This window comes from the organism of the source record quoted next, unplaced genomic scaffold (assembly GCF_019419815.1).
Source record: "Pyrus x bretschneideri cultivar Hongxiangsu unplaced genomic scaffold, Pyrus_bretschneideri_v1 Contig29, whole genome shotgun sequence".
Lineage (NCBI taxonomy): Eukaryota > Viridiplantae > Streptophyta > Magnoliopsida > Rosales > Rosaceae > Pyrus > Pyrus x bretschneideri.
This window is the reverse complement of record NW_025999601.1, coordinates 1,761,197-1,784,430: the sequence shown is the minus strand read 5'-3', so window position 1 is coordinate 1,784,430 and position 23,234 is coordinate 1,761,197. Positions and strand designations below refer to the sequence as shown.

The 23,234-nt window shown below is 38.0% G+C and overlaps 1 protein-coding gene across 2 annotated transcripts; it reads right to left on the bottom strand.

Annotated features, from left to right (window-relative positions):
• Positions 1 to 10,859: 10,859 nt before the first annotated feature.
• On the bottom strand, positions 10,860 to 13,268 carry LOC103927840 (F-box/kelch-repeat protein At5g60570). 2 transcript variants are annotated; one of them, XM_009336798.3, is made up of 2 exons: positions 13,054 to 13,268; positions 10,860 to 12,833 (listed from the first exon to the last, which is right to left on the bottom strand). In XM_009336798.3, the coding sequence occupies exon 2, from the start codon at positions 12,444 to 12,446 to the stop codon at positions 11,283 to 11,285; it is 1,164 nt and encodes a 387-aa protein (XP_009335073.1). In that variant the 5' UTR covers positions 12,447 to 12,833; positions 13,054 to 13,268; the 3' UTR covers positions 10,860 to 11,282. The 2 variants fall into 2 exon arrangements, with proteins under 2 accessions (XP_009335073.1, XP_048444812.1); XM_048588855.1 differs by having other exon boundaries at positions 10,860 to 12,614.
• Positions 13,269 to 23,234: the final 9,966 nt, after the last annotated feature.

Here is a 23,234-nt window from a genome sequence, read left to right as displayed (position 1 = left end):
TTATTTTTGCTTCTACGATTAACCTGTTTGGTCTCAATCTATTAAATTAATTAAAAGTGACATGCAGTCCATTAATCTAATAATGAATCCAAAATTATTGACCTAAAGATCACTTTGGACATTAACGATTCAATAATTTATTTTTATACTTTGAACTGTTGACATACTTTCATAGTAATGAAACTCTAACACTTGAGTTCCTGAAGAAACTCAAATCCACTACACTTAAATCAACATATTGCATTCTGTGTTCTTGCAGGAACCTCTCTTTTATGAACTAAACGTTCATGAACTAAATTGAACCTGTAGTTTCAAATTTAGTGCCTTTGAAACCCAAAGTTTTCACAAAACAATACACATATGAAAACCCGACGTTTTTTTCATGAAAACCATGTCTTAGAACTCGAATGTTCCAACTTTGATGTTTATGGATGATTCCTTCCCATAGCACCAATCATAATCTTGTTCCCTCCAATTCAATGGATTGTCGAACCGTCACAAGTTTGATTTTCTTGATTTAGACGTTTTCTATTAGAAACCATTTTATGTGGGGTACAAGATGTGAATCTCCACTTGACTATCAAAAAGCTGAGAAACCATTGTAGCCAACAATGGCATGGAATAGATGTATAAGCTTCCGCCATGATCTTCATTTGAAGCCTTATGCCCGAAGCATTACCAACGAAGGTAGCTCCTGAACGAGGATTTCATGGCTCTTTGGCTCGCTCATATGGACCGTCTAATCATGAAAGACATTGCCTAAAGCACACCATGATTACGTCCATGAATGAGTACAATTTTGAAGTTTATAAATTCGATCGAATTTTGACTAGAGAATAATTTTCTCGTCCTTCCTTGTTTCTAACTTGTCCCTGAAATAGTAGTGTAGAAAGCAGGATTTTACTTAATTCTCGGATCTGATTACTACCACAAACATGAGAGAAAGGTATAGACCTAGTTCGGCTAGAGAATACTGAATCCAATTCGGGGTCTGTCTCTCTCACAATCCAATTTTGAGTCTGTTTTTTACAACATATGGTAGAATCGGGGATCATGCCCAAAGCATGATCCTTGGTACCTAAGACCTAAAACTTCAAAGAATAAGGGATAATATTCCCAAACCTCAACCCTGTAGAATTTACTTCTATCTTGATGAAATAGATCATTGGTTATGTTCTACCAATGTCGTTGAGGAGTACCGTTCTTATAGTCAATATGTGAGACTAATTGTGCTCCATCAAACATCATTGGAAGAGTAGAATTTTGACATGGATGGCTTTGTTGGCCGAATCCCTTAGTAAACCATTTACTTTGTGAACATTTTTCTATGTTCTTGGATTCAAGTTTGGTGTATGTTTTACTTATGGATAATCTTATTGATATTGTCCTCGAATATGAGTTAATTGAATCATGTTTCTTAATACATGTGACCGATTCAATTAAACATGTGATTGGGTATGAATGTAGGAAAGTTAGTTGTCTGGATGAATGCGATACTACGTACACTAACTTTACACCTAAATCACATCTCTAACAACGACTTCAAGTTTATCCAACCTGATTAAGAGCATTGGCACGCTCCTCGTTGTATGAACGGTACCGAATTACCATTTAAGGGACCTTAAATTCTCCTTGTTGTTGAGTTTTTAAGGATATTCAAGAGAACAATGATCATAAATGAAACCACTAAAGAAAATATAGTGGAATATCTTTGCACCACATCCAAACATGAGCATGTAGCTTTGATTTGGGGCCAATGGGTTGTCTCCCAACTGGGAACAAGCCACATATGGCTAACCTAGAGCTTTGTGATTGAGTACTTTTACTTGCTTTGGCATGATTTTTTTTGGGACACTTAGGTTGAACAATGATGCTACAACACATCTCCTTACCCGAAGTAAGGATCTTGTGCCTAAAAGCACACTTTGCCAAAGCCCACTTGTTGAGAAATTTGATTTCTATATCATTCCTCGCAAAGATATGAAACGACTCTCTTTTCACAATGGATTCAAGGGAATATATGTGGACCATATAAATACTTATGGTTTTGGTTGATGAATCAACAAACTGGTCATATGTTTGTCCACACACATGGCTGCTAAACCTCCTGGGGTTCACCACCATACTTATCCCTTAAGATCTGGGAGACTGGATAATGCCGGAGAGTTTATATCGACGGTTTTCAATAAAGTATTGCAATTGAACATTGAATTCCCATGTTCACCCCAAATAGCCTCGCCTAGCAATCATAAAGCGCAATTTAAATGATTGCCCAGATTTTGGTAAACGTACCAAGTTTTCAGTTTCTGCCTAGGGCTATGCAATCTTGTACGCAGTTATGTTAGTCCGCCTTGAGGCCCATTGCCACCCAACCTATTTGACGTTACAGTTGGTTACTAGGTAAGAACCTGACGATTTTCGTATTTACGCATTTGGGTGTAGATTCCATGTGCCAAGTTGCACCACCATAATGTACCAACATGGGTCCCCAAAGAAGGATGTGAATCTTTGTCGATTATGATTCGCCTTCACACTAGCTCTCTTAGAGCCTTTGTACGTGATCTCTTTATCGCTCATTTGCCGGTTATCACTTTAATGAGACAGTTTTTCTGCCGTTAGGGGAAGATAAGAATGTCAACGTTCTTGAAGAACGGTGCAAATTTGCATGGATGTTGCCCACTATGTCTCATCTCTATCCTCGTACCGCACAAGTGTGATAAACAAGTGTGATGAATTCTAGCTTTCAGAATTTTGCTCTAGATGCATTCTTTTGATCTAGCTAAAGTGACAAGATCATATACCAGCTACAAACATGCCTGCAAGGATAGACGTACTTAACGAATGTCGAGTCAACATCCCTGGAGGGTGTGCCGCCCCCGTTGGATGGTTTGGACGCCCCTGTTGGACAGCCCGGTACAACGACGGATAGCCCATCAATCTGTCTTGGCCTGGAGCACGACAGATCACTCGGTTCATAGGATTCACTTCTTTAGGAGAGGAAGACATGGCACAACAATGAATCTAAACTCGATCGCTATCTCAAATCATTTTCATCTTATGAGATTAATCCGCATTACTCCCGAGACTTGAAGTTCTTGGTCCCTTATACTAGTTTGGATAAGCTAAATGGAATTGAAATGAGATTACCATCAATGATGTTTTCATTATATGGTAGCTACCGACATAAATGAAAAGCGACGATATCGAATTGTGTTATGTTGATTAAGTGACAACGTAGAACTGATTAGACAACTAAAATTATAATCCAGGTCAAATTCCTTACCAAAGTGTGTTTTGGACCTGTCGTTCCTACATTGCCCAAGGTAACCCTGTTATGTTACAAGTGGGAAAAGAAGCGTTATGAGATGAATGAAATAGTGTGATATAAAGCACGCCTTACGGTGCAAGGTTTCTCTCAAACATCTTGTGATTAATAGCAACATTATGAAATGTGGTTAGTGTTTCTCCATGGGGATACTGAAGAATTACATGGACTAGTTCAAATAGTTCCAAACCACGGAACACCCTTTTAACTTGTTTGAGGCGTTCACTTACAATCCGACAAATGTGGTATACCCGTCTAAGTGATTATTTGATCAGTCAGGGATGAATTATGCCCTTGCGTGTTAAACTATGAAGTCTTATTCCAAATTGCTAGAGTTACAGTTTATGTTGTGGACACGAATCTCACTAAGACTCTAGAAAAGCTTGAGAAAACTGCCTCGCACATGAAGATGGAATTTGAGATGAAGGATCTTGGGAAAACTCATTTATGCCTTGACCTGAAGTTGAAACTTTGTTCTAATGGTATTTTGGTCTACTAGTCAAACTACACCCTGAAAGTGTCACCTTTGAGTATACCTATGATCGTCCATACGTTATATGCAAATGAGATCCTTGAAGAGGTTATGGAATATGAAATTCCATATCTAAGTTCAACTTTGCACTTCGTTGTACTTAGCTCATTGTATTTAGACAGGACATCTCCTTCTCTGTTGATCTATTTGTAAAGATGCAGCACCATACCTACACACAACCACTGAATTGGTATTAAAGACCTATCCTGAAGGTACTACGAATTTGGGCAAATCAAATCCCAACGCATCTTCAGCGGATCCAACCCCCCTGATCCTTGGAATGATGTTTGCCTTGTTTGTTATGTTGACACTGGTTACTTATCAAACCCGCACAAGGAAAAATCCCTAAATGGTTATGTATTTACCGTTAGGGATATCGCAATATCTTAGAGGTCCACGATATGACTGTGAACACGAAAGATTCCTTGAAACAAGAAACTAGAATAACGTGTACAAAATAATATTTTTGTGTTTATGATTTTGGGGTTACGATCTCTCTCAAATTTGGTCCTCTGATTCTATCTTCGTAGGGTGTAGGTTTGTGGATGAGTTGTTGATCCAAAGGGCCGTCGGGGCTTGATCTAAGGATGAACAGTTGATGAACGGATGAACACTTTCTTCAAGGGCCGTCGGGGCTTGATCTTGAATAATGGTTGTGTGGATTTCTTCAAGGGGCTTTTGGGCTTGATCTTGAAGGAAGATTTGACGAAGAACGAAGAGAGCTTTCTTGATCCTTCGGGATTTGCTTGAAAGCTTTAGAGTTTCAAAGCTTCAAGGATTTGGGGAATTCTCTTCCAATTTGGGAGTAGAGAAATGTATTTGTGAATTGGTTGATGCTTGATACCTTGATGGAGAAGCCTATTTATAGGCTTTGAGAATGAATCACCACCACAAAATATTTTTTTCCTTTCCAAGCACCATTGCCTAATTTTCCCACTTAATGCAATATTGAAATTGAAGTGGTGTAACTTATGGCCTAATTTCCCACTTAATACCATTTTAAACTTGAAGTGGTCTAACTTATGGCCTAATTTCCCACTTAACACCATTTTAAACTTGAAATGTGTATGCTTTTTCATTGCCCAAATGAGAAAAACTTGCTTTGATCCGTAATGGATTGAAGTGTGCTTGCCTTGTCATTGCCCAACATGAGAAGAAAAACTTGTTTTGATCCTCAATGGATTGAAATGTGCTTACCTTGTCATTGCCCAAATTGAGAAGAAAAAACTTGTTTAATCATCCAAGGGTATTTCTTCCTATTTTGTTGAGTCACATGCCATGTGTACAATTTGAACGGCACGTGGCGTATGCCATGTATGCCCTGACATGTCAAAACTTTAATGCGTTGGTGAACATTTGTTTTACTGAAATTTCGATGTCTACAATGACCTTAGTTGCGAAATCTTCAAATCGTTCCAAGACTCACCTTACTTCACTACGCTACAAGTGAGACATGGTTAGGAGTTCTTGTTAAGCATATTCAAAGTACTTGTTATGTTTTCATCCATCGTTGAGTCCCCACAACGATCCATGAAGATTATGCTACATGTATCAACCCGACCAAGCCATGAAACATCAACGAAGTCAACACCAAGATATATTGTGTCTACATCTACATCAGCATATCATCAGGAGATTGAAGTCATGCAAGTAGATCCCAGACAACCTTGCAGACCTCTACACAACGTCACTGTCGAAGTCAACCTCCAGAAGCTTGTCCGAGGAATTGGTATGCCTAACTATCATATGCAATGCTTGTAGTTCTCATTTGGAAGTTTTGTCAAACTCAGGGGGGAGTATCCAGAAGTATACTCACTTGATCTTAATGTACTCTTTTTCCCCACAATTAGAAGCATTTTTCCCACTGGGTTTTTGCTACCTAACTAGGTTTTAACGAGGCACCCACCCCATGCTGATCATACCCTTGTAAGCTCTTCTACTTGTGTCCAAAAGACGTATAGTTTTGACTTAATGCAACTTCTCACTTTTCTCCTTAGTCTATGGGTTTTTCTCCTACCTTGGGTTTTACCATAGCGAGGTTTTGTGAGTTTTACTTTTTTTATGCATTCTTCCGTTAATCTGAGACTCGCATTCACTCATTATGCCAACGACTTCATCAACTGTACTTGCTTCATCACTAAAGACCTAATATGCCATTTACTTGAGTATTTACACACTCAAAAGGGAGTGTTGCAGTCTTATTAGATTAGGAATATGATTGTGTAAATTCTAGTAGATCTAGGAATATGTCTTATATTCCTACTAGGAGTTTATTACCTATTAAGAGTTGTAATCCTAAAATGGTAAGGATTTTAGCTATCCTACTACTATAAATAAAGGTACAATGGGGTGGAATAAAACATACCTCAATTACGTCTCTCTCTTCTTTCTCTATACTGCAACTTCCCTCTCTCTCTAGCCTGTATAATTGTTCAGTAAATTATGCCTACAACAGTCATTTCAATTTCCATTATTTTAAAATTCATTAATCCTTATTAATCTTAGATTTATTCATTCAAACACATATAAATTTAAGATACGGAATACTATATCTTATCCATATATCACTTCTCTTCCGTTTAGGGATTCTACATTGTGTTAGGATTGGGGAACTTTATTTTTCAACACACATTCTCACTCCGTAACTTTTTTCAAGAATCTGATAATATCTATTTTCAATTCATCATTCGTAGGTTATTTTTGTAAAAAAAAAAAAATCAGATATATCCAAAACTATTAAGAGTAGTAAAGAAAATGAATAAATACGATTCTGTAAAGAAACACTAAAATTATTAACATTTAATGCAAACGGGAATATAGGTGATTTTTGGTAATGTATTTACATGTTCCATTCAACTTTAAGTTAATGATGCTAGTGGAATTTCAGAACTTGGAAAATGCCTTCTCTTATGTCGGCAGATTTGGAAAATGCCTTCTCTGACGTTTTGTACTCCTCGCCTGGCAAGAGTCTCGACGACAACTTCAATTTGTGACGAGGAGTACTTATATGTGAATGATGACTTCGATAAATTTTGACAGTTCAGTCAAGGATGAATTTTGAGAATGGGAAATGGCTAATTTTCAAAAATTTCTTGAAAATTGTAGGTAAGGTTTCAATGGGGGCAAGAAATAGCTAATTTTCAAACTTTTCCTACAATATGTAGTCATTTGACACCCTCACTCAATCATTTTTCTTGCATAAACTTGGATAAGCTCAATCAAACTCTCGTCATGAGATTTAAACTCTAGCCCTTCTATAACAAAGTGAAAACAGGTGCCGCTAGACCAAATGGCTTGGTGGTAGACAATTAAGGAATCACTTACCATTTACATGTCTCATAAATTGTTCAACTACCAAGTATTCATCCTTTCCTACGATGGCATATAACAAAGTCTCAAACATATCAAACACAATCTTCACTTTTAACTACTAATGTCATGCCTCGATCCCGATATACGTCCAAGATCGACGTGCTACAGTAGACTGTTGGGGGATGCCAGGAAATACAAACTGGAATACTGAATTGAAAATAACAATAGTTACAATTGTTTAAGGAAAAGTACAGGGGTCACCTAACACTCCAAATTCTCTGAACTCTGTCTGCTACCCCAAAGCTCCTTGTATCTACTAAAACCTGCACAATCGCTCCTACACCATGGGAATGGTGCACCAGGCAAACAACTACCCGGATAAGCTGCAAAACTCGTGTGAGTGATAATAATTCAACGTATGTGATAATATTAAAAACCATCAATCGATCACGGTTATAAACGTCAAATATAAAATCATATTTTATGAAATCATCATCAAGTCACTGAAAATCCTGAAAGAGTCACCCAGACATCCAACGGCTCGTCTGAAACAAGTCACAAAAGCTCACAACCATAAATTCATATAATACAATGAAACATAGGGCTAAAGCGACACAGTTCAGCCGAAGCCTACATCTCTGAAGCTATCTTAATCCAAACTCAATTCAAAGAATCAACAAAGCAATTAATCTGGTTCCGAACCTCTCAACAGAACGATAATACCAAATGGGATTCCGAACCACTCAACGGAATCGCGGAGTAGAAAGGATTCTGGACCTCTTAACGGAATCCGAGTGGATACGATTCTGGACCTCTCAACGGAATCCAGACGGAGCAGGGAACCGGACCACTCAATGGAACACTAGCGGAAACTTAGTTCCGAATCACTCAACGGAACCGAGCGGAAGGCCAACAACCATAATGTACAACGGCTCAAAGAAACGAGACAAGGCACAAGTTACTCAATTTACAAAAGCTCAACAAAGTGAAACAAGGTACAAATACTAAATTTAGAACGAATCAACGAAGCGAGAAATGAAATAATGAAATGGGTTATGAAACAAGCTTTGAAGCAACAAACCCCATGGCAATGGGTTAACGGTCCACTACTAGCCCTCACATTTCATCACACATGCCAATCGTACAATTTAAACCATATTTCAAATATACACATCAAATCTTATTTCATAAACATAAATCGATGGCTAAGTATTAAAAATAACAATTCAATAGAAAACACATTTAGAAAACCAAGTCATATCCACATAGGATAACAATTATGAAAACAGGGTAATCACCAATATCACATACATTAAAGGCACTCACCTGGAGTCCGCACTAACGCACCCTAGCACAAGAATTGAGACATCACGCACTATCGTCGCCGAAAACAAATTACAAGTCCACATTTAGATTTCCTTCGATAATTCACATACTCAAAAACTCTCATATGCCTGCCACAACAACATTTAATGAGAATCAAACCGTCGTTCAAAGGTAGGGTCCATGATCCTACGTCACTTACTCCATAAGATCCAACCACTATATTTTCGATTCGCAAGTTCCTAAGGTCCATAAATAATACGTACTATAATGTATCAAAGTTTGGTGACTATCCAACGGTCGGATCGTCGATTGCTATAATGTTCAAGTGGCGGACTTTAAAGAAATTTTGCCGGATTCTACAGATTTTGCAGATTTTCTGAGCAATCTTTAGAACTCCATATCTCACCCAAATTCGACCCATAATGTACCAAAACGAAGCTAGGGAAGTGTAGAACAAGATTATATCAGGTTGAAGTCCAAATGGTGGCCGGAGGTGGCCGGAAAATGGCCTGAAAGAGGGTTGTCCGCGGGAAAAACTGGTAACTCGCCGGAATTTCTGGGCAAACTTTAAACGTCCGTAACTTTGTTAATGCTCAACGAAATCAAGTGACTCAAAAATGAAAATCGTAGTTCTCGACAAGACAAAGACAAAGAGATTGGTACCTTGCACATCAGCTAACTCACCGTGTTTTGGCCGGAAAATGGTCTAGAAGGTCACGTTTTCGCCGGAAACTGGGCAAACTTTAAATCGTTAGAACTTTCTCATTTTTCAACCAAATCACACGATCCAAACATGAAAATTTATCTAATCAACGTGAAGAATCGATTTATGCCTGTTTTGAGTTCAAAAGATGGCTGGAAATTGCCTGAATTACGCCTAGAAGTCTCGGTCCAAAACCTTGTTCTTTGAACTCGAGGTTGGGATTCGTTTTCAATGGAACAAAACTCAAAACTGGGTTTATTTGGTGAAGACATGCAGATAATGGTGGTTTTGGTGTTCAACAAGCTAAAATTTTTGGTGATGATGGTGGTTTGTTTCACTGGGAGAAAAGGGAGAGCCGAGAGAGAGTTAGGGACTTAGAGAGAGTGAAGAGTTACGGGAAAGAAGAGGAAGGAGAGAGGGTTCTAGAAAAGTGGGGGTGGCCCATGTGGGACTCATCCAATGATCAGACAAAAATATCACACGTTCAACTAATTATCAATTTACCAAAATATCCTCGACGTTCAAAACCTCATAAAATCTTCGTTATAATTCCGAATCACAATCCGTTTACACCCACGCGTTCGTATCAACGAGTACTATCCAAATGTATAAAGAGAAGTGGAACGATACGTAGGGATCAAATATGCTGTAAATATAAAAGCATCGCAACTAAGAATACGAAATACGGAATACGTAATTTTAAACAGTGAAATCCAGGAACGGGATTTCACAACTACTCTGCCAACCATAGTAACAAAAAAGTTTTGGATTGTCATTTCTTTTCAAAGAGGAAGAAAAGGGTTCAGACATATCGGTGGAATGCAAATACGAAGTAAGCATGGAAGAAAACAACAGATGTCAAAGTAACTTGAAGAAAATGGATAAACTGAGATAGCGTAACAACAAAAAATTGAACAAAAATTATGTAAAAGTCAGCGTAAGGCAAGTTAGCAATGGTTTTTTATTTACTGGGAAAAAACATTGAAGATTGAAAATCCAGATGAATATGGAAAATAAGATGTTGATCCAGGAAAAGAAGATACGTTAAACCAGGAAAGTCTCACTGAAGAAATATATGCTCTAAATGCAAAATTCACATCTCAGTACCTAGACAAAAATACATCTTGACCACAATGTAGAATACCTCAACCTACAAGCTAGTAAAAATATCAAGCACACATCAAAATTTAACAAATTGAAGAAAAAACTAAGTTCCCAAGTACAGAAATGGCTAACGAATTTAAATTAAATGTACGGAAATCATCCTTAGTTTAGGTTCATGGCGACATGTATCTCACATTGTAGGCTTCTAGAATAAATACTAGGATCTAAATCTACACAGAAAATTGCCCAGAGAATATCTAGATAGAAACTATAAGTAACAGACGTGTGTGCGTGTGCCTGTGCCTGTGCATGTGCAAACAAACGGTGATATGCTTCTGCCATGAAGTTTGACATATTATGTTCCCAAACTATCAATCTGGAATACTGCTGAAGCAGATTCTCATTTAGGAGCATAATTTTTTGACTAGATATCTGCTAGCAAGGGAATATTACCCTCTAAACAAAACTGAATATGTATTGACACATTTCTGAAGCACATACAGTAAGGCTAAACAAGAAGCTGATAGATTTCGACCCAAAAAAAAAAATCAAGAAGCTGATAGGTAACATTTCATTATCTTGGTCGAGAAAACTGTAAATTGTGACAAAAAGAACATTATCAACTATCAAGCATCGAATTTATAAAAACAAATCATTAGACAATAACGCTTTCAATTTATTAAAATAAACAATTAAGCTGTAGACGAGAAACACAACTTGAAAAATAAATAGGAAGCAGCATACTACCCATGTGTCCCTACTTCGATCTTTTTGGAGCAAATCTTATGCAGGATCATGGAAGTATGAAACATCTCCAGATGCAGGCATGTTAAGAGAACCAAATTCTGAGCCAGGGAAATGCTATCTCAGCAACAATTAATCCTAGTCAATCAGATACATGCACAAGGAACCATCTGGGAAGGGCCACGTCAGATCGCAGAAACCAGTAACATTCTTTTGTGTTAATCTAAAAAGAATCTTCAACAACCCATAACTGCACAGTTGTACACAAACACCCCAACGTGCTCTTTCACACCGATAACTTTCCAATCCAAAGTGCCATTCTTGATCCCTGACTTCGGAGACCATGAGTTCAGAACAATACCTTCACCTTCGGGACCTCGTTGCCCACCCACGACAAGAAGTTCCTTTCCACAAGCCTTGAAGGCCAGGCCCCAGCCATTTGAAGAGTCAGCCCTCACTGGAAGTCTTCCTAAAACATCCCAGGTGTTCTTCCCCTTGTCATACTTCTTCACCATGTTGGTTAAATACTCAACTGCATACAATTGGTTATCAACAACTGCACAAAGAGGAGGAGCCTGTGCAGCTATATTGACAGATGGATACATACCCTCAATTTTCCTCCATTTCCCCGTCTCAAGATCATATTCCTCCCCACAAGTCAGTGAATCATTAGGACTTGACATTCCACCCATAACGTAGAATTTGCCATCCCAGAAAAAACCAGTACACAATCTACGTGGTGTGTGCATGTTGGGTAGCATCTCCCACCTACCCGATACGGAATCATATATCTCTGCTGATTTCAAAACATTTCCATTCCTATCACTCCCACCCGCAACAATAGCAATTGAACCAAGGCTACCAGACCCAAACAAACAGCGGGGCTGGTTCATTCCCTGACATTTTATCCAGCTACGATGTATTGCACTATACTTCCAAAGAGCAAAATCCAACAGTTCGCGGCCAAAAACCAACAACTGACTTCCTACAGCTAAAGACTCCTTATCCGCATGATTGAAACACTCATCACAAGGCATCTTAGGCAATGTCATCCATTTCTTTCTCACTGGATCAAATGCCTCCCACCCTCTTAAATCACACACCAGATACACCCAATGCTCCACAATTCCCAACTGCTCCCTCAACCCATACAAATACCCACTTTTAATTAACTTATTAAACCTTGTATTAATACATGACAGCGAAGCATAATCCGATCTAGAAGCCCAAGCAAGGCAATTCAAAACTACATCGTCAACAAGACCAGGGACAAGCGAATCACTTGATCCACACCTACGACGACCATCACTCATTCTCCCCTTCAAATTCGAAATAACATTTGCTCTCTCATCTTTTTCTTCTTTCCCATACTGAGCCACCGGGGAAGGCATGTTTCTCATGTTAACAAAACTTCAGTATATCCCAATCAAAACTCCCAAACAAAAAACAATCTTTATACAGGTTCCAAAAAAATCCCTACTACACAAATCTCGAATCAATCAACCCCCGATACCCAAAAAACAAATCCTTTCTTTGCAGGCAATTGATTTCCGTTGATTTAGTCCTTCCTATCAATCAAAGAAAAGTCAACATTCCAAGGCAAACTCCATTCTTAATTTCTATATCGAAAACGAAATTCGAACAATCTCAAAGCCATCCCCAATCGGATTCACAGTACAAACAAATATTGCAAACAAAATGGTTCAGAAATCTGCTTATTTCACCAAACGATCGAGAATTCCAACAACTTTTTCTCGGATGATTTCCGTCAATCCAAACACAAAAATCTGCATATTCACAAAATCAAGCACAAATTCAATACCAAAGACACAAATTTTACGAAAGAAAAAACACACATCATCAACAGCAAGCAAACAAAATCAATAAAACTATGCACAGAGCTAAGGTCCGATCCGAATCGGTAGTGGTTCGGATCTCGCCCAAAAGAGCTGAGAAAAACAACAGCTTCAAGGAATAAAGACGAAAATAAACGAAATGTTTGCGTACCTGGAAAGTGAGAAGAATCGATTTCGGATCTCAACAGTCAGGTCGCCGGCGAGTTTGGCCGGAAATTTTCCGTCGGCATATTGCCGGAGTCCGGGAGGGAGAGAAAGAGATGAGGAGAGCGAGGAGAGCGTGAAAGAGGGTTGAAGTAAGTCATATATAGCTGAGCTGAGGACAAAGGTTGGGGTAGATTTTACTCTGAATATAAAAAGACTTAAATGTCAAAATCGTACATATGTTTTATCCTATCGGTTACTTTGGACCTTATGATTTTAAGTTGGTCGAATTGGTACCTGTTTACCTTCATTAACCAATCTTAAACAATCCAATAAAGAACCGGTAAATTGAGATGTGCCTTGCCCATGTGAGTATAAATATATAATTCCACCATATGCTGATTAAATCCATGTAAGTTTAGATAATTGATGACAACGTCGCGTAAATGTTTTCTTTGTTTTCCATGTGAATAGCAAACTTTGTCAAGAGTCTTTGCTATATATTTTTTTATACAATCATATTTTACTTTGAAGTACAGTAATTTTTTTCGAAGGTAAATTTCATTACCAACACAACAAATATACATAATAGAAGGATCGACTACAAGTTTAGCACAAAACAAGATATGAGCCCTCCAAGCAAAACAAAACCCAAACAGCTTCAAGATCCTTGTTGTACATTCACAAGCTTTCATGAATAACTCGTTAAATCCAATAATACTTTAGGCATACCCAAACTGGAGTGTGACATGTTGCATCATCAAATGATTAAGAAGGTATCTATAACATAACCATAATGTCTCGAAACGTATTAAAAATAATGAAATAATGCCCGATCGTGTCATCATTTATTTGGACAAACGATAGCGCTAGTAAGTTAAATTGTTAAATGTTAAGAATGAAGATGATCAATATAGATCGAACTTATATCAAAATACATAAAAATTATTACTTTTAGTCACTGCAGTAAAATGTCATATGAAACATATCAAATGCAAAACTATATTTTTGTATAGCATGATCCAATTCTTTACGACTTTGAGGACCATAATATTCTTGTAATCCATAGCAAGGAGCCGCATGGACTTTTCTTAAAGTTACAAAGCACACGTTTCTCTGTCATTCCTCAAGATAATCGTCAAATGTGGATAAAGTGACCCTTTTGCAGTTGGTCAAATCTGAATGGCAATCTTTGGTCAAATTACGCATGGTAAACTCGGCAACCATAGCAAGCAGTCAATATGGCGGCGTTGAGTGGGTTTTGAAAATGATGGTAAAAAGTAACTCGTTACTCAACCAGGAAAAGAAATCCTCTCTAGATTCTTTCCTTCGGATCCATTCATTCAAATCCATCTAATCATCTAATTTGAATATTTGAAATTTGATCTAACAGCTAAAGTTATTATAATTTTTAAAAGGGCCATTGTTTGTAGCCGTTTGATCAAATTTCAAGAATCTGAATTGATTGATTGGGTGTATTTGGTAGAAAGGATTTGGTGATGATCCATTTTCCTCAACCAGCTAAACAACTACCACATGTACAAAAACTTTACAGTCACCCATATTAATCTGTCACAAAGCGATAGATATAACAGATTTGTATTATTGACTACAAAAGGCCACTGCCGAATAGTGAGGTCACATAAAGTTATCGCAGAAGCGAAATCACATAAAGTCGCCACGAAAGTGAAACCACATAAAATCATCGTAGGTAAATGAGACCAGATAATACATCCCTCAACGCCAAAGCCATATCTAGCCATTGAAGCAGCACAACCACAACACTCATTAGGCAAGATAACAACCGGCTACATCATGTGATCACAAAATATATTTTAAATAAATATTCCTCTCTCTAGGACAAGCCAATTAAGTACAATGAGCAGCTGTAACCAATGGAAAGCATACAAGTACAAGAAACTCATCAAAATGTCAAAAGACGCAGCCTTTTCCATGCAAAGTACAATTTGGAGGGTGCCAAAGCCACCATAACTTTTTTTTCTCGGTTGGTAAATAGGTCGGGCACGAACGAAATCCACTTATTAATTTCTTTTCTTTTTTTTGGAAACTTTTTTCAATACTCACTCCAATTGCCAATAGGTCGGGCTAGATATTTTTCTACCTCTTGCATTCTCTTGTAAAACTTCCGTTTAAACAGGGCGAGAAGAGAATATTTCATCGTATATAATCGACACTCGCTAGTATATAAGTAACATGCATCTTGCTACTCTATTAATTTTTATCCAATAACCTAAACTTGATGTGTAATTTTATTCACATATTAACTACCTGATTGCATGAAAGTGTTAAAACATATGACCTCGAGTAATTTATTAGCAAGCATATATTGCTTCTAATTATTAGAAAATAAAGATGAATTCAGAGCATTTTAATGGGCTCCTAAATGAGCTCTTAGCTAAAATATAGGGAGAAGTAGGAAAATTTCATCTTCAATCATACTATCATGCTCCTGGAATTGCAAAATTTCTAAAAGCTTCTAAATTTAGAATTTTTTTTTAAAATCCTTCTTAAATTTTAGTTAAGAGCTCATTGGAGATATTCGATGATTTTGATATACAAAAACATTATGTGAATGTGAAAAAATAAAAGAAATATTCAAAGGAAAACTTTAGCAATGACTCATGAACTATAGACCTTCCACTTAACTTAACCCAACGAACATTCGATTTGGTTTTGAGCTAAACTTATTTTCTACTAACGATATGTCACAATTTTTCATAATTCCATTAAGTGTTAAGTACATAACCAACTTTTAGAGGCATATGAATTCCACAATTTATCATAAGAACTAAAAAGATTTAAGAGCTATCAAGACGAAATTGAAAATTCGAAGTTCAAAATGGAACAAAATTTATAATTCAGAGAGCTAACCTTTACTTTGGTCGAGTAACTAAGAACTAGTTGACGAAGTTATCCTATTATTTGAGTGACAATAATTATTTTTGGGTGAAAATAAACTATAAAAATACTAAAAAATGGGACAAAATCCTCTTTGTTTTAATTTTCTTTGTATAATCAATATTTTGGAATTAGTATGTAATTCTTGTGGATTGAGGAGTGATGGGAAATAGGATTCCCTCTAGATCGTCTTTGTGGGATATAGATGATCAATCAATTGTGTTTGTTCATCATATATCGTACGGTTAGAAATTATTTTAAAATTTTAATTTAAAATTAAATATAAATAGTACCTAATAAAAACTAATCGCACGATGTACGATAAACAGACATGATTAATTGATCTCTGAATCCCCACAAAGATGATTCGGAGAAGATCCCTGCCCGAGTGATGGGCATGGAATGGGTCCATCGGAAAGTATATCTGTATTGTATGCCCTTACGGTTCTTTTTCTCATTCTATGCCTACATGTTAGAAAACCCCAGTGGTTTTCATTGATCCGAAGTATCTTCTACCACGCATGCAGATGGTCCCACTACATGTGGTTACTACTTACTGGTGTACCTGCACCACATCAGATTTCCCATTTCCACACCAGATTTTACTTTTAATCTTTGAGAGTTCTCAGAGAATTTCCGTGTAGGCAAATGAAATAGGCAAAATTGTACTATAATTGTTGACATGACAAATTATCTACTCAACTACCTCATTAAAAAAGCATGTCACTATAATAGAATATGAATTATTTTTGCTAATTATGTTATTTATCACCATTCGATAAGTTCAAGTAATGAGATCTGTGTAATACCTAAATATAAACATCAAAAATTAAGCTAAACCAATGACGATAAGTACGGATGCAAGCATTAACAACGCTTGAGGGTGGTAATAAAAAATACACCTAATGGAGTTGAGCAAATCAAGTAAGCAAATTTTATTATTTTATTTTCATGCTTACGTGGCTTATCAAAATGGGGTTGACTACCCATTTCCCTACTCCATTGGAGATTCTTTAACTACAAGTGTAAGTTAGATAGGAATATCCAATTCCGATCAATTTGAGCTGTCACGTCCTGATCCCGACGTACATCCAGGATCGACATGTGACGTCACCAAATACCTGTATATCTCACATACCTCGCCTCCCGGATATGGACAAAGCATAACTCAAGATTCGAATCGCATAGTACTTTTCCGTATACTTTATGGCTGCATCTAACCACCTCGTTAGACTGCCTAGGTACCCTGAACAGGGATCAAATCATTCGTAGTTCATCCTTCACTACACTCAAACAATCATCCCATAATTCACTTTTTTTTTCAACATGATACCTCCATCCACAACATGTATATCAAATAACCAACGAAGCACAGTAATATTCTTAAGCCACATTGATCAACTAAAATAATCATAATAATAACAATCATATCCAATGTCATTCCACAATCCCGTCAATTAATCAATTCATGACTCAAAGATGAATGATCTTAGCATTTAACTACGTTAATCAATCCATGCGAAAACCTGTCATTTCACGAATTTAATCAAGAAACTCTACATAATTCCCTACTTGGATTATAAGTAATTAAACATGGTGAATCAAATGAATCTTCACAAGGTCTTTTGTGGATAATTCCCATTCACTCAGGGTTCTAGACTAACCTTACGGAAATGATCAAAAGCAAGGATTTCAGACCACTTGATGGAATCCAAAATATCTAGCAGTTTCTCGTAATCTACCCAAATCTATCACATGTATAATCAGTGCCTACATCATGGGAATGGTGCACTGGGCAAATCAGAACTCGGATAAGCTGCGAATCTCGGGTGAGTGACAATGATAAAAATATGTGATAATCAATAAAAAGAAAGACCATCAATCACCGTTTATAAACCTCGAATATAAATCATTAGTAAGAAATCAATATCAAGTCTCTGAAATCTTCGAAGGAGTCACCCAGACATCCAACTGCTTTTCTAAGTCAAAACACAAAGTTCTCAAAACTATAGTTCATGAAAACACTAAAAACTAGGGCTAGAGTGACGCAGTTCGGCTGAAGCCTACATAAGTAACCAAACAGGAAGTGGCCCGTATCGCGGATTAACCAAGCAGAACCACCCCTGTAGTAACCAAGTAGGCAGTGACCCCCTATATAGGATTAACCAAGCAGAGTCACTCCTACGCATCTATTAGGCAGTGATCATCTATCGTGGATTAACCAAGCATGATCACCCTTAAGTATGTATGGCCATAAGGATCGCCTATCACGGATTAACCAAACACGATCCATAGAAAATATGGTCCTCTATCGCGGATTAACCAAGCAGGACCAAGATAACCAAGTAGGTAATGAGCCCCCATCACAAATTAACCAAGCAGAGTCACACCTACAGAACTGTTAGGCAGTGATCACCTATCGCAGATTAACCAAGCATGATCACCCCTAAGTATATGTGTAGTGTATGGCCATACCAAAGATATAAGGATCGCCTATCGTGGATTAATCAAGCATGATCCATAAATAGTATGGTCCCTTATCGTGGATTAACTAAACATGACCATCCATGTACCACTATTACATAGTGCAGACTCGATGTCACCTAACCCTGTGACACTAGGGTAACGGTCATCTACTAGCCCTCAGTTTAACAAACATTTCAATATGCACTTCAAATCACCTTTTCACAAATATTTCCAATCCATGAATGAAATCACATTTAAAAAAAATAGATCGATGGCCAATTATAAAAATCACATTTATAAATCCAAGTCATATCCATAAAGGATACTAATATAAGAAAACAGGGTAATAACCATATCACATATATTAAAGTCACTCACCGAGATAAGCCCGTAAACCCTCACTGAGTCTTTAGTAATACTAGTTTTTGTAAGTCAAATGGTTCAAGACCTATTGACCAAAAGTCAACTCTCAGTCAACGGTGGGGTCCATACCCAAGCAATTTAATCCGGAAGATCCATACATCACATTTTGAATCCGTGACTTCCTAAGGTCCACATTATACTCATGGAACAACATGCTAAAATCTCATCACGATCCGATGGTCAGATCTCCGCCAATTACTAGGATTAGGTAGCGGTCAACAATTTATTTTACAAACTTAGAAATCCAATTCGGGAAGATCCGTAAGTTAGATTCCTAATCTATTAGTTCCTAATATCCTCAATTATTATGTACTATTACGTATTTAAGTTTGGTGCTGATTCGACGGTCGGATCGTCAATTCATATAATGTCTAAGTGGCAGTCTCTATTAAAACTATGCTCCAACAATGAGATTTTGTCAATCGGACTTCACATATGGAATTGGGGTATCAAATTTAGTCTAGGAAGGTCAGGGAGTGCCTTGGCCCATGCGCCGCCACACACTGCGATCAGCCGCCTCGACTCGCCGGAAATTTCAACTAACTCCAAAAATTATCAATTTTTTCACAGAATTGTAGATCTCAATGAGTAGAGCAAGTTTCATACATGTGACCAAGGCCAATTTGGCCAAGAAAAGCCCCAATTTAACTTAAACCCGCCGAAAACCCTAAGAATAGATGGCTTTGATCTGTCACTTCCGGTGCTTTGATGCCCCTACAATTGTTTGGGCTTTGTTCTTGGGCTCAAGATGATGCTATAAGTGGTGGTGATCAAAGGGAATCATTTCAGAATTGGTCGATCGATGGCAAGGGACCCCTACACCCATTGGTGCGGTTTTCACAATTTCAAAGCCATTTTCATCAATTTTTAGGGTGGAATAGGTAGAGGGAAGGTCATGGAGTGTTTCCCAGGTGGTTGCTTGACATGGTTTGCTGGAAAAATCGATGAAAAACCGTCGGAGAAGGGCAAAGAAACCGAGTCTAGTCGGTGGGGAGGAACCGGGTCGAGGGAGGTGTGGGTTCCCCTTCTTCTCTCCCCCTTCCTTTCCCTCTTTTCTTCTTTTTCTGATCGGTCCCTTCCTTATCCCTTCTCTCCCTTCTATTTCTTCCCTTCCATCATAACCATCCATCTTTCTCCTTTCTCTTCTTTTCATTTCATCCCAGCCACACACGTGTCACATCTCTTTGCCCGAGCCTTCTAAATGAGGGCCAAATTACAAAAAAGTCCCTAACTTTATACGTTAATAACTCTTTCGTTATAACTCCGTTTCATGAATGGTTTACGCCTACGTGTTTGTGAGATTAATCTCTATTCGAAAATATAAATTGTGACCTTGAAAGGTCTACAGATTTTAGATAATTAATTTCTGAACTTCAAACTTCGTAACTAGTTTAATTAAAATCTAAATTTAAATAAATTAATATAAATTCGTGAAAAATAATATAAAAGCTTAATAATACAAACACGTAGATTATAACAGTGAAATCCAGAAATGAGATTTCACATGAGCTGAAAAAGTTTCAAACTATTCTATCTGATTTAAATCCAAAACCGAAATTTCAAAATATTTGAAAAAAAAGACAGGAATTAGATAGCAATTGGAATTATTTGAATATTCTGAATCACTTCGTAAAACAAAAATGTAACATCCCGTCCCAAAACTAACGAAACGTACATTTGAAATTACAATTTTACCCCTAATTTGTTCGTTTACACATTAGTGTTGTGTTGTGTGGTGTTGTAGGACCACACACACTCATACCTTCACTTTTCTCCCGGGATTCCCTCCCTCTTTCCCTCACTATCTGTCATTCTGTCTCTCTCTCTCTCTCTCTCTCTCTCCCCGAGTTCCTCTCTTCTTCTTCTTCTACATACGGACATACACACAAACATACTCAAATCTTCACCAATCGAGAAACCAAGACCACCCTCGTGCTCGTGAGACTGAGAGGAGTCCAGTGGTGCCATTTCCAGGTAAGAACTTTGATGTTTTCACGTCGATATCACCATGGCCGATTTGAACACTGTTCATGCAAACCTAATCTAGCTTGTTTTAGGAGATTCTAAGCTTGTAGTTGTGTTTGTGAGGTTCCCAGGAGCTTGGGAGTGTTTCGTTGGACGAGTTTGGACGTCGGGATCGTCCTGTTCAAAGTTGGCCGAACTTGGATTGTTGTTGCAGGTATGATCTAGTGAGTTTTAGCTTGTAAAAGTGGTCTAACGTTGTTCTACTAGTTCTAAGCTTCATTTTGGCGTTTAAATCATGAAAAACGGTTGAAAAACGAGAGAGAAATAGTGAGTTGCAGGTTTTCCGGCGACGGCGTTGGCGACGGCGTTGGCGACGGCGACGGCGACGGCGCCGGCGTCGGTGACAGACTGGAGAAGGAGACGGAATATTTCGTCAAAGTTGACGGAATATTCCTGACGCCGTTAACGGCGTCCGGTTAAGTCTAACGGAATATTCCGTCAGTTTAACGGAATATTCCTGACGGCGCCAGTTGACGCCGTCAGTGTGCATGGCACGTGGCCGCGCGTGGGGGCGCGTAGGTCCGTGACTATTCAGGCGCGTGGGGGCGCGTGCGTGGTCCAAAAATTATTTTAAAAATATGGGTGTGATCCTGAGGTTGTGTAGAGCACGTTGGTATATTCAATTGTCCAATTTGAGCAATGTATGAGAAGTTATTACGAGAAGTTGGTTATGTGCTTTTAAATTAACGTTTTCGTAGCTTTTTCGCGTATAGGTGATTCGTTTTCCGAGGACGAGCGTTCACACTCGAGGCAGGGCGGCTACGACCCTTCCACTTATCAGTGAGTGGGCTTTTGTTTTCCGTATATACCTATATACATTTATATTCCCAGAAATTAAATAGAAAAGGTTATTTGTTTTATGCCATGCATCATATGAATGTCGCTTACGCATCATCGCATGTATTAGTAGTGGCATACATATATATATGTGTATTTGGTGCTGTGGACGCACAGGTAAGTGCCAGGTAAGTGGTATTCATGTTTGTATTTCTGTAGCAGTTTGAGATGCTTAGAGAGCTCATAATCTGCACCCCCGGTGTTAGTGCTCCCGCCCAGAGAGGGGCAGAGTCCTTCACGTGATGTTCACCCGCACCACACGCTCGCCTTGGATCCAACTAGGTGCATAGCCTTGTCGTGCAGACCACATTAGGTGGTTCCGACTCGTAGGTGACCCGCGATTATTCGCATAGTCTTCACGTGATCGTAGCACTAGAGCGTATATATTACACCCAGTCCTGTCGTACAAACCACGTTAGGTGGTTCCGACTCGTGTGCAGATTCAGATATTGAGTTGAGATTGGAGCTCTATATACAGCCGTACAGGTCACGTTAGGTGACTCCCGACTGCCAGATTATATGTTATTGATGTGAATTACGCTTGAGCATTTATATTTGATTATGAGATTCTGTTGTGGCATATTCTCGAGCATGAATGGCATATTGTGAGCATGGATGGCATATTGTGAGCATGAATGGCATATGGTGGAGCATAATTGGCATACCTATACATACGTATATATGTTCATTTTCTGGGAAGTATACAGGTTTTACGGCGAGGGGTTAGAATGTATTTTGCTAAAGAATTTTCAAAGAGCTTTGTTTTTGCCCACTCACGCTTTTGTTTTTGCGCCCCTCCAGGTTCTAGTGGTCTAGCAGGTTCAGTGGTTTTTCCCAGAGGGCGTCCCGGCATTTCTGACAGACACTCACCATTGTAGGGTCACCTTCGGGTGTAATTATGTCGTATCTTTCCTTTTCGACTGCTGTAGACTTGCTCTGAAATTGCGTCTCACATACGCTAGCACTTGTTTTAGTACTTTGTATGCTAGTTTTTAATTATTCATACTTTTATATTACTATCTTAATAGCTTCCACACGCGCACATGGCTACGTCACCTTCGTGTGATGGCCAGCATACCCTGATTTCGGTCGGGGTGTGTCAAAAAGCTTGCCTAACTATTACATATACTCAATTATGTACTTATAGATTATTGATTATAGGAGATGCTTCATGCGTTGTTAAAATGATTCTATTTTCTCAATTACAAATCTCTTAATATATTACATACAAAAATCAGCACTATAAAACATATATTATATAGAGACCAGAGGGAGCCATGAAGATACTCTTGATTTTGGTATAGATCAAAGCCATGCAACACCCATAGAAATTCCAAAATTAATCCAATTCTTAAAATTATCGTCTTGAGTTTATAAAATTTTGAAATTTCAATTCCGAAATTGGAAATGATATTCTTCATTTTCAAAACCTTTTTTTTTAAAAGAATGGGAAACATGTTTTTCTGAAACCGAAAATCATCCCTAATTCTACATCATTGTGGTACGTTCGACCGAAAA

Excerpts from the sequence above, each read along its gene's own strand:
- LOC103927840 (XM_009336798.3), bottom strand. The coding sequence starts at position 12,446 with ATGAGAAACATGCCTTCCCCGGTGGCTCAGTATGGGAAAGAAGAAAAA.